The 11,844-nt window shown below is 39.6% G+C and overlaps 1 protein-coding gene across 2 annotated transcripts in view; it reads right to left on the reverse strand.

Annotated features, from left to right (window-relative positions):
* The window catches only part of myo1ea (myosin IEa), an 89,287-nt gene extending 80,413 nt beyond the window's left edge, over positions 1-8,874 (reverse strand). For both annotated transcript variants that reach the window (XM_080730561.1, XM_080730560.1), the window contains exon 1: positions 8,607-8,874. In XM_080730561.1, coding sequence (XP_080586687.1) covers positions 8,607-8,609 — 3 coding nt within the window. In that variant the 5' untranslated portion in view covers positions 8,610-8,874. The remainder of the gene's footprint in view (positions 1-8,606) is intronic.
* Between the last annotated feature and the right edge of the window lie 2,970 nt (positions 8,875-11,844).

Here is an 11,844-nt window from a genome sequence, read left to right on the forward strand (position 1 = left end):
ACTTTTGAAGACGTCACAATATCGATATTAAGGTATTTGGTCAGATATTGTGATATTTAGTCCATATCGCCCAGCCCTTTCATTGGAATGTACAGTATCTATCTATATACTGTACATTTGGGACCAGTGAAAGAACCAAGAATTAGAAGGCACTATTCTTGTGGCACAGTGAAATAGTAACTACCTCTAACAATACTATCAGCTGGCAAACAGAGGCAACCAAACCTGCTGATTATGTACAAGCCAATATTTGTTTTGGGGAGGTACAGCTGCCACACAAATGGAAAATGCAATCCCGACAGAGTGAGTAACACTCTTGCACAGTAGCTACTGTACCTCTAAACATCTTCTTTGCGATAACACAAATCAATCCAAAATAAAAGGTTAGTTACTTTGTCCAGGGATTCCAATATTATTTCGGGCAGGCAAAAATAACCGATCTACAACATTACGATGCGTCACATAGCGACTAATCTCTCGAGACAGCCTCAGAGTCGCTACGCTTCTGAAAGGAAGAGACACAGACCGAGTGGGCGTCCCCCTTTCTTTGACGACGGCTTGCCAGATTGCATAGCGACTTGTTGTGACCATGTATATCGGATCTGGCTATTCATCAATCGTCATACAATGAAGTATAGAGCTTAAAGTGTATAGGGAAATAATGAGCATGTACAGAACGAAACCTGCATGGTTTTACTGTTTATTAGATGTAATATGGATTCAGGTATTGGCTACTTTAACCATATTGTTGCAGTTTGAATCTATTCTACCGTGATAAAGCCTGAACTGATGCCATATCCATCACAGTACTGCCTGAGATTTGTCCATTTATGCAAAGCAAAGACATGGCTATTAAACTAATGGGCTTAGTTGAAAGCATGTGTTTTACTGTTTGTTTCCAGTGATTCAGCTCATGTCCGTCTTCTACTCAGAACTGGGGGCAGCTGATATGACCTTGAAAATACCAATGACTCAGCTGTTGTCCAGAGCAGTGCACAATGCACATCTTTAGAACCAGACAAACACTTTTTATAATTTAAGTTTTTATTTTAAAACATTTAACTTATGAGTAAACACATTAATAAAAATGAACACAAATAACGTATTAATAGATACATTTAAAGTGTATTAAACTTCAATATGCACCTTCTCTTTATTGGTACTGTACTGCTCTTGTTTTTTTCCCCTCTTATCTATCTTTTTTTCTTACTTCTCTGTAACTTTGTAAATAACTGTATACTGCTGTGCTACAACTGGACAACTGAATTTCCCCCTTGGGATAATAAAGGTATCTATCTATCTATCTATCTATCTATCTATCTACTATATGTGAAAAGAACATTTAACTTTAATAATTACCCAATGAATAAGCAAATACAATATAAAATGTCGAACTGAACCACTGAAACGTTATTCAAAAATAGCCGATCTAAAGCATACAATGCATCACATCACTCCACGTTGTGAGCTTATAGATCTGCTTTTTATTATTATTTTTGCCCAAAATAAGAATGCCACGTCAGATAATGTCGATATTTCAGACCGACCAATATATCGGTCTTGCTCTACACATGGCTATGGTTCTGCTGGTGTTTCCCACTGGCTGATCCAAAAAGCATTGTGCTTTGTGCATAGGCTGACTTACATAAATGTTTCATAAACTGTACTGTTGCAAATTAAAACCAATAAACTAACCACAACCTATTTTTTCCAAAAATCACAGAAAATATTCATGAAAGTATTCAGGTACTTCTTTCACACAGCAGTAGCAGCAATCCATTACCAGCCCTCTCATCATCATCATCATCATAATCATCAACATCCAAAATAAATCCAAGATAAAAAAGACAATAATGCCGTTCTGGTTTATCTCACATTTCTTTAGCCATAGTCAGATCTTCCACTTTGAGTTCAGAGTCTCTGGCAATAGCATTAAAATGAAAAATAAAATGGTCTTCTTCTTCCTCTATTTGGACATGGAAGTCTGCAGACAGTATGTCAGAGATTATCTGGGTGTTATCTCTGTAGCAATGTCCAGCAAAAACAGCATGTCTTTGGGCAACAGTAATTGAAATTGGTGGTATATCTCCATACACAGAAATTGGTGGTATATCTCCATATACAGTAGGCCTATCTCTTACAGTCTGATGTTATCTCAAGTACTAAAGCCTGCTTGACCACTTTCATTGCTTATCATAAAACCCCCAGGTGACAGCTATTAAAGATGCAGTGCCATCTAAAACATGATGATCAGGTATTATGATTATACGGAGGAAGATTTTTTCAAAACAATTGTACAGAAAGTGTTAAAATTGGGTTTTTATGTGGCCACAACCACCAGTTCATTAATTATGGCTGGTTGTCTGGTGGCTGGTAACCTCGCGTCACCAGGCTTTTTTGGGGGAAAGCCTGGTCTTTGTTTACAACCGGCCGTTTGATCCGGTCTAAGTGGAAAACACAAACAGAAGAAGCGGCGTCGTTTGTTTTGGTTCCCCCCGTTTGTTTCTCCAATCCCTATTACAATGCTCGAGTAGCCTAGTATAGTCTTGCCAGTCACTACGAGTTGAACTAAAGGAAAAACTACGCCGCATCAAGGGGTTTATTAGGTAGGCCCTAAAAGTATGTCCTTGAGCACAGGGAAATTATTTTGGGTTAAACTGTTTCCGGTTTGATAGTTCCGGCCAAAGTGTAGTCCGTCTAGGACTACAACATGACAGGTTGTTTTCTGCTCCTGACCGGATCAAACCCCGAAAAGGGAAGAGATTCTAGGTTAGGTGGCTGGTAATCTGAGTTCCCAGAAGTTCTTTTTTTTCGCAACTAGGGGACGAGAAGAACTTCTGGGCAAAAACTATGATATTTCTGGCCAGGAAGTTGTCCCAGGCTCAGAATCTGAGCTGGGAAAATACCGAATGTAGAGCCCTGTGCAAACCTTCAACACATTCATAAAATAGAAACCAAACAACAACAATACAACAATCTGCAGCCCATGTTTTGAGGTGAATCCTACCAGAATAGGTGGCTGGTGACCCAGCTGAGGTTAGCCACACCCACAGTGTTGGGTGAATGGTAAGGTGGAGGGGATGAGTTTATGATGTCATTTAATCTGTGTTTTTCGACTGGGCCTTTTGAGGCCCAGTCCTTCAGCTTTCAGGAAGTAACCAAAAATACACAGAGAAGACAAATCTGCACATTATAACCACACCTGGGGGCCTATTAGAGTAATGTCAACTCCATACTCCATAGACACATACACAACTATGCCACCACCTCTTTAAATAGAACGAGTCAATATAATCATGACTCATGCCAGGTCAAGAAATAGTGTCACAGTCACACTATCATAAGACTGACATTATAAATAGCAGAGTTGGTCTAAAGGGGAAGCAATGAGAAGACAATAGTAACCCAGGACAGTGGTTCTCAACCTGTGGGTCCGGACCCCCCCAAATTATTTTGGGGGGGTCCCCAGATGATTAACTTAATGTGCAACACTGTTTTCTCACTCAACAGTAAACACACGAACATAACATAAGTGTAGAGGGTATATGCAAGTTAAACATTGGTCAAATTGTTAAATATTAAGAGGCAGAAATTGTGAAAATAGACGATCTACATGCTCACAACGCCTCGCAAGGCAAGGCGTTGTGAGCATGTAGATCTGCTATTTTCACAATAGAACCGTGTTATACAAAATGTAATGCCTCAACTCTTAGTGCTCGTCAGGGTGGGGGGTCCCCAGTTAAAAATATTATTATTTTGGGGGTTGTGGTCTGAAAAGGTTGAGAAACACTGACCTAGGATACAGCAACAGTGACTCTACAGAAGAGGCCTCCACTGGACAGAATAAGATGCCACTGTCTCATTGACACAGATGTACCATCACCTGATGTGGGGTGAGGATGGGATAGACTACACTGTAAAATCCTGAGTGTTCAATTAACTCTAACCGAACTCACAAATGGAACCAAATTGACTCTTTGGTTCCATTTGTAAACTCAAGATTACAATAACACAGATAAGTAGAATTCCACAGCAGCAGTATGTTGGTGGAGGAAAGGAGTCATGCAAATAGATGAATATGAAAGGAAATCATTTCTGAGAGAACAGGTAAAGCAAAAATAAACAAGTCTGACAAGGCATTAGCTAATTAGTGCACATTGTGCTATCTTCCCAGATGAGGGTGTGTATCATAACCTATGCATAACACATAATTGAACAAGACAGGCTCCACAATGGCAAAGGACCATAAACAGTACATTTGTATTTATTTTTGTCAATAACAATGTCAATCGATCAATCAATCAATCCATTCAATAACACCATGGCATCAACATATTGATGAAGGTGTTAGTCTTGCCCAGATTTAGAGAGGTGGCGGGACATGGCTGGACAATGGTAGGCACTGGCCAGAGTAGGGCCAGCGCATGTGCTATATTTATTTTTCTGTTGTACTTCTGTTTATTCAGCAGCTGGACTTTGGATTGAGATGTGCATGCAGTGCACTATATCTTTTTGATTGTTTTTAGTTATTTCTGGCAAATTGCCAAATTGAAAATCTGCCAAATTTGGGCACAGTTTCAAGTCAACTCGCTCCAAGCCCCATTGAATAAAATAAAAATCGCACCTGTGCGAAGTGAGCTTTGCGTGGTATCAAACATGACATACGTGCATATATCTCCTTGTATGGGCCGTTCTGTCTGTGACAGATGGCCTCGTGCAGAAGACATTTGGAGCTGGTCATTCCCAGCAGTTCATGACTAGCTGAGCTCCAGACAAACACACAGACATATATACTGTAGGTCTTATATATACGACCAGCCTCCTACAGAACATAACAACCCTAACCCTAACTCTAAGCCTAACCATACATATTAATTGAAAATGTAACTGGTAAATTAGCCTGCAGCTCTTCAGCACCTGTAACAATAAAGTTCGACAAAGACATCATGCCAAAGATGCTTCATTTCTTGGCAATTCATACCATGAATAGTTTTATAGGCCTAGACTTATAGCAAAACATCCAGTGGAATGCAGTTCTCATCACTGCTGGTATTCAGGGCATGGTGGTGAGCTAACAGAGGTGCACTTCCATGGCTGGGTAATAAACAGCCAGACACAAACAAGAAAGTTCAATTTTTTGCTTGATGGCACAACCACTGTTAGGAGAAGTGATATTATGACCTTCACATACATGCACTCTTAGACAAATGTATGGACATTTTGATTACTGCTATAACATAATTGCAGCTGATGTTTCTGGAGGATGTGTAATTAAATAGGGTTCCAAATAACACCTACTTAAAACTATGAGCTTGTTGACTGGTTAAAACATATATACAGACCCAAAATGTTGAGATAAGAGTCTAGACAGAGGAGCTGGACACTGCTGACTAAAGACCATGAGTGAACTTGCAGCCTCATCAGAGAAAGGCTTTAACCACTTATGCCCCATTTCAAAAAAATTGAAAATAGCCTATCTACTAGCTAAGCTCACAGTGCGTCACATCGTGAGGTATTTTGAGTTTGTAGACTGGCCAATGTTTGACGTGTTTCAAATATAATTATATCCCCAAAATATGGATGGAGTAGTAAACAACTCAATAAATTTAGTATAAGGCAACAGTGGAATGATCCACCATTCACAAATCCCTTATTCACAAGAAGCTATAGGGCTGGGTGACTTCAAATCAATATCACAAATATTTCAAACTTTTGCCTCGATTACGATTAATCAATGTTTTGTTTGCTTTTGTCCAACTCGCAGATCTATAAACTCAGAACGCATCACAATTGGGAGCTTGTAGATTGGCTATTTTTGAACACCGTCATTGTACAATGAAGTATAATAATAGTAAGTATTTAATCAGACTAATCGATTTAGATGATATGTATGTAAGATATAAAAACATGCTTCTCAATTATTCAATTAAACTGTAGATTAAGTTATCTATTGGTTCTAAATTTCAAAATATTTTCGGTTAATTGCAATTTGCCCAGCCCTACAAGAAGCCTATGTGAAAATGCAGAAATGCTGCTTTACAATAGAGACCAAAAGACATGTTGGGTTTGACCAAGTGAAGTGTGTGAGTTTCAGCGAACCACGGTGACAAGCTTAACGAGTTTCCCAGGTCCCACAGAATGGGTGTTCACCCTGTTTTCAGAGAGAGAGAGAGAGAGAGAGAGGGCTGGAATTCCACAGCAGATCTCTTCAGCAGTGATGGGTTTGAAAATGGAGCACACACAGGCTTTGAAATGAGGGGAGGGGAGGGGGGGTTACTGAGTATGCACCTCCTCATAGGAAAAGCTAATGCAAACCATATGCTGTCATACTGACCTACTATTCCGCATCTGGCAGAAACGCAGCCTATGAGCAACGCTACTGTCTGGTACTCTAGACTGTCAAGAGTGACAGACCGACCGGCTCTTTTCCTTTCTAGCCAACTAATGGCAGTGGTGGGAAGCAACTAAGTACATTTACTCAAGTACTGTGTTTCAATACTTTACTTTACTGAAGCATTTACATAACTCCACCACAATTACTTTAGTTACAAGTCACTAAAGATTTAGATAATTATTTCAAAAAGAACATTAACCACTTAAGTCCTATTAGCAGATCTACACGCTCACAACGTATCACAACGTCACACGTGAGCTTCTAGGTCTGCTATTTTTGAAAGATTTGAGTAATGGAGCTTGGTCATGTAAAAAGCCTATGCGAAATAAGACCACACTATTTTGACTTGACTCCGATCACATAGCCGTTCTTGAAACCTGGCTCTGTCCAGCTTCCGTAGTTGAGACGTTTAATTTTCTCCTTAAACACTATTATGTTCAGAAACGCTGTCATTGCCTAGGATTTTAGACAATTTTTCTACTGTGATTAAAGTTACCTCACAAGGAGAAAACCAGTCCTGGTCACATCCTCTGAAATTAGGCACACATGTCAGGAAAATACCCCTACAAAGCAGTAGTCAAAATAATAAGATGCCCAAGTTCAACAGACTAGGCAGCATAATAAGTAGTGCCTGCCACCAAACTGTTTTATCTTAGAGCAAGTTAATTCTAGTTTTGTATATCTGTAAAGAACTAAAATCTTGACTTGCTCAGTGATCATCTAAACTGAAATTCAAGTGAGACAGTTACTTGTAGCATAAAGCAGTGGTTCTTACCCCTGGCCAGGGGTCCTGGAGGGGGTTCCAGGGGATCCCCAGCTAAATTAGTTAATATAGCATAAAAATCAGTTTAACCACTTTAACCCTATACGTACGTACGTCAGATATTTGAAAATACTCTACAAGCTTGATGGGTTGGGAAATTATCTATCTGCTATTCTAAATAGTAAATAACAAAGATTTTAACACAAATCTTGTATGAGGGTCCCTGGCAAAATATTTTCAAATGGGGGTCTGGTCTACTACTAACACAAATATGAATTAATTTGGGGGTCCTTGACATGAAAACGTTTGAGAACCACTGTTACACACACAGTATGTGGATGCCATTTCAAGGTACATTATGATTAGGTCATCCCTGTTGGAATTTCAGATTGGCTGAAGTTCAAGTGCGCTGTTATGGTAAATGCACTATGCATTATGTAAACCTTCCTTAAAGTTCTCTGGGGGGAAATATGATCTATACAGGTTCCGTACGGTGTTTACTGACACACAGGAACCCAGAATGCATTTTAGGCCTATCTGCATATTAATAAGTCAGAATTGAAAGGGTTGAAGTTGATATTTAGCCTACATTAAATAGAATCACTAAGCATGAAAATAATTACAGGTATGCTCTCATTCTCATCACCAACTTTAATAATTTTGTTTTGAATTTACAACAACAAATCAAATATTTTAACCATACATAATAGATGTGTCACTGTTCAACTTCAACCAGTCACCTTATTAAATGTAAAGGAATTGACCTTTACAGGCTCTAGTAGTCTAGGCCATTTTTCATAGAAATCAATTAAACTGCATATGGCAACTGATAGCCACTGTGGGAACTCTGGCACAAAGACAGTTTTGCTTGGGGAATTGTTGGGAAAAAATACAAAAGGATAATGCCACACAGCCTCCACCGTAACCAAGCAGGTCTGCATTATATGGATGGTATTCAGTAACCAGGAAAACCTGTCTCCATGTAACACACACACACACACACACACACACACACACACACACACACACACACACACACACACACTCAGCACATTCTGTCTCCTGGCAAACCGGTTTTCCTTCTAAAAAAATTGCTTTATGTCATCATGCGACTGATAATGTTCGGTGACTAAATGTCTATCTGCCTGGAAGCCATTCATTATATCTGCAGGGCAGAAATCAAGTGAAAGCCAGGACCTTTTGGGTCAGTATTTACTAATTACTTACACTACTTACTTAGCCTATAAAAAGTCTATAAATCCACCAGGACTGACAACAAAACAGAGAGAGAGAGAGAGAGAGAGAGAGAGAGAGAGAGAGAGAGAGAGAGAGAGAGGGATGTGACAACTTGTGATAACTCAATTACTACGAGGCAAGCCTGGAATATTATTCACAGAGCCTGTGCGTAAACACGAGAAAAATAAAGAAATAAATAAACCCATAACTTACCATCCTCTCTCCCTTCTTTGTACGAACAGTTGCAGTATTCCTTTTTCGTCCTCCGTTCTATCCCCCAGAACAGAACCCGTGTGAAATGATAGTTAGCCTATCAACTACATGAAAAAGTATCGTTATTTAGCATCTAAGCCACAGTCGCAGCTCGGACGACAACGCAGAAACAAGGACAACTCCACATACAGCAAATGTCTTTGTAGTCTCCCAGGCTGTCCCTAGTCTACTCTAGTCCTCCCGGAACGGAACGCACGGATGATGCTCCTCCTCGGCTGGCTCGGAGGCGATAGAAAGTAGAATAGGGTGACAGAAGGTAAGGACTGGTGAACACTGGAGTTGATGATACAAGTCTGGACCTCTCGATCCATACATGGAAGACACCACACAGGAAACTAAACCGCACGGTCCAATCGAAAGCGCTGAACGCGGAATGCTCTTTAATATTCATGAGTAATTTTACATACCCCCCCCCCCTGGGCATGCGCACTTCCAGCACGCACGGAGTAGTAGGTGGTCCCAGTGCTGTAAAGTAACTAAAGTACATTTACTTATATTTACTTTATGTACTGTACTTTTTGTACTATTTGTACTTTACTTGAGTATTTGCAATTTTCCAATACTTTTCTACTGCACTACATCTCGGATCCAAATATTATACTTTTCTCAAAAAGGTTTAGTTACTTACCAGTTACTTTGTAGATTTGGAGTATTATTACAAAACGTACATTAACCACTTCAGCCCTATATATATATTGGCAATTTGAAAATAGCCGATCTACAAGCTCACAATGGGTGCTATTCGACAAACTGAGAGCTTGTAGATCTGATTTTTTCAAAATATTTGTACACATTTGAAAACTTGAAATGGGACATTCTGCATAATGAGTAGGCCTACTTTTACTTTTTGTACTTGATACCAATATTTTATACTTTTACATTTTGTAATTTTAAGTGTAACATTTTTTGATTATTATTAGCAGTTATAATTAATAATGATTATTATTAGGGGTAATAATAATAATAATAACGATTATTATTATTATGTGTCATTCTTGTTAGGCAGACTAGAAGTAGAACCTTAATGCACATATTTTTTGGATGGATTGTGTAGATAGATTTTTATGATTGTAATTAGGCTATAGATTGTACGGCATCAATCTTTAACAATGGTCAATGGTCAAGTCAATATAATGTATCATCAATTCATCATGTTACTATGCAACACTGATACATTTATAGGCTAAAATGATGATAGAAAAAAAACTTTATAGCCCCTTTCATACATAAAATGCAGCTCAAAGTGCTTTCCAGAGCAAAGATTTGTACACATGATGACAATCAACAATAAAGCATAAAAAGAAGAAGAAAAAACAACAGGACGGACTAAAAGATGGCAAGCTAAGCACATAGATTTAAAAATGTGAGTGTAAAAATAGGTCTTGAGCTGTGCTATCAGAGGTGCTAGGTGTAGGCCTACTGGGAGTTTATAAGACAATGATAGGTGGTAGGTGCCTGATTAATTTAAGAGGCTGATCAATGGAAACATTGAAATGATAAGGACTAATTTGATTCTGTTTTAGGTGATGTATCCACTGTGCTTCTACTTAACTTGTTCCATTTGTAGGCTAAACCCTCACAGTTGATGCCTGAAGAAGGTCATCAGTCACCAAATGACCTTGCTTTAATCATTTTTTTCTTTTGTACCATGCAGGCTTGCAGTGTGCGGGTGTATTATTTTGATTCTTGATGTAGGCCTGCCCTACACCCTCAGAGTTAAATGAACTGAACACTCGATCAGGATTTTAGTGTACCAAATGAAATAACTATGTTTGGCACTATGTTTGAAGGGATCCATTTGCTGTTGAATTATGAGGTTTGCATAGGAAAAAGTGCAGAGCAGTACTGTAATAGTTCACTGATACAGCAACTAAAAGGACCACAAGAAAGCTGTTTATAGGCTTGTTTGCATTGGGGTCCCTTTGTACTTTGTAGGCTACTCAATTCATTGCCTTCTGCCAGTTCAAACCCAAACAAATAAAATAAATTATAACACAACACACCATAACGTCCGTTTTTTTTAGGATAATGTATTTTTTGAAGCGCATGTGTCAGTGACAGTCATTGTTCACAACACCAGTCTCCAGTCATGGGTGAGGCTTTTAGGCGAGTGTCTGGGTGTAACCTGTCTAGCAAGCTCCCTGACTGTGCATAACACTGTCTTGGGTCTTTTGTGTGTGTGTGTGTGTGTGTGTGTGTGTGTGTGTGTGTGTGTGTGTGTGTGTGTGTGTGTGTGTGTGTGTGTGCGTGCGTGCGTGCGTGCAGCTCGCGCGCACTGGCTAGAGGTAAAGATGGAAAATAACTCCCTCTGCTGGATTATTGGCAGTGATACATGCTTAGACATAGACATTCACACACAGATGTTCTGATCGATCTGGCGTAGAACATTTAGTTATGCCAATGAGACAAATTGAATTGAAACACCTGTGTTGTGTTGGTCCGACCTCAACATGGCCGGTGTGATTCGCTTATAACAACGGGAACCCAAGGAATAGCGCCATCTAGCGGCATAACATCAGGACTAACGGAGTTCTAGTCTATAACATCTGATGGATAACCATTATATAGTGCTGTGTGTTGATTGTTGTCTGACTGGCTGTTGTTGGCCTACTTTAATATTAGCTAAATAAAAAAAGTTACAACTAGAGGGCTAGTTACCTGAAACAAGCATAAAACATCGCTTGCTGGTGAGCGACACCGTGGTACTTCGTACGCAGAGATATATCATACAGCTGACGACAACACAGATTGACAGACAGGTGCGGTAAACCAATAGCTGCAGCTGCACAATGTCAAATGAACCAATAGCTAGCCTCGTTCCCAGGCTGCACGACCAATAGCAGGAGCCCATGTGAGCCGTAGTTTCCTCCTCCTCTCTCTCTCACTCTCTCTCACTCAACACGCCGAGAAGCGACTACCAAACTTTTCGCCATCAAGTGAAAACAAGGAAAAAGGTATGTTCCCTGTCCTCCAAACGTTGTTAATTTATGCTAAACCATTTCCCAAAAGTCTATTGCTCCGTTAACTTGTAAAAATCACAACGTGAACGTAATAAGTAGTGTTTGCTTGCGGATAACTTGAGCCTCGCTGGCTTCAACCGGCTGCAACACGTTGCAATTAGCAAGCAGTGGTGCAGCCGTGCAGGTGAAATTTAATGGCGTAAGGAGCACCAAGAGGT

The sequence above is a fragment of the Nannobrachium achirus genome, assembly GCF_963921795.1.
Source record: "Nannobrachium achirus genome assembly, chromosome: 7".
Lineage (NCBI taxonomy): Eukaryota > Metazoa > Chordata > Actinopteri > Myctophiformes > Myctophidae > Nannobrachium > Nannobrachium achirus.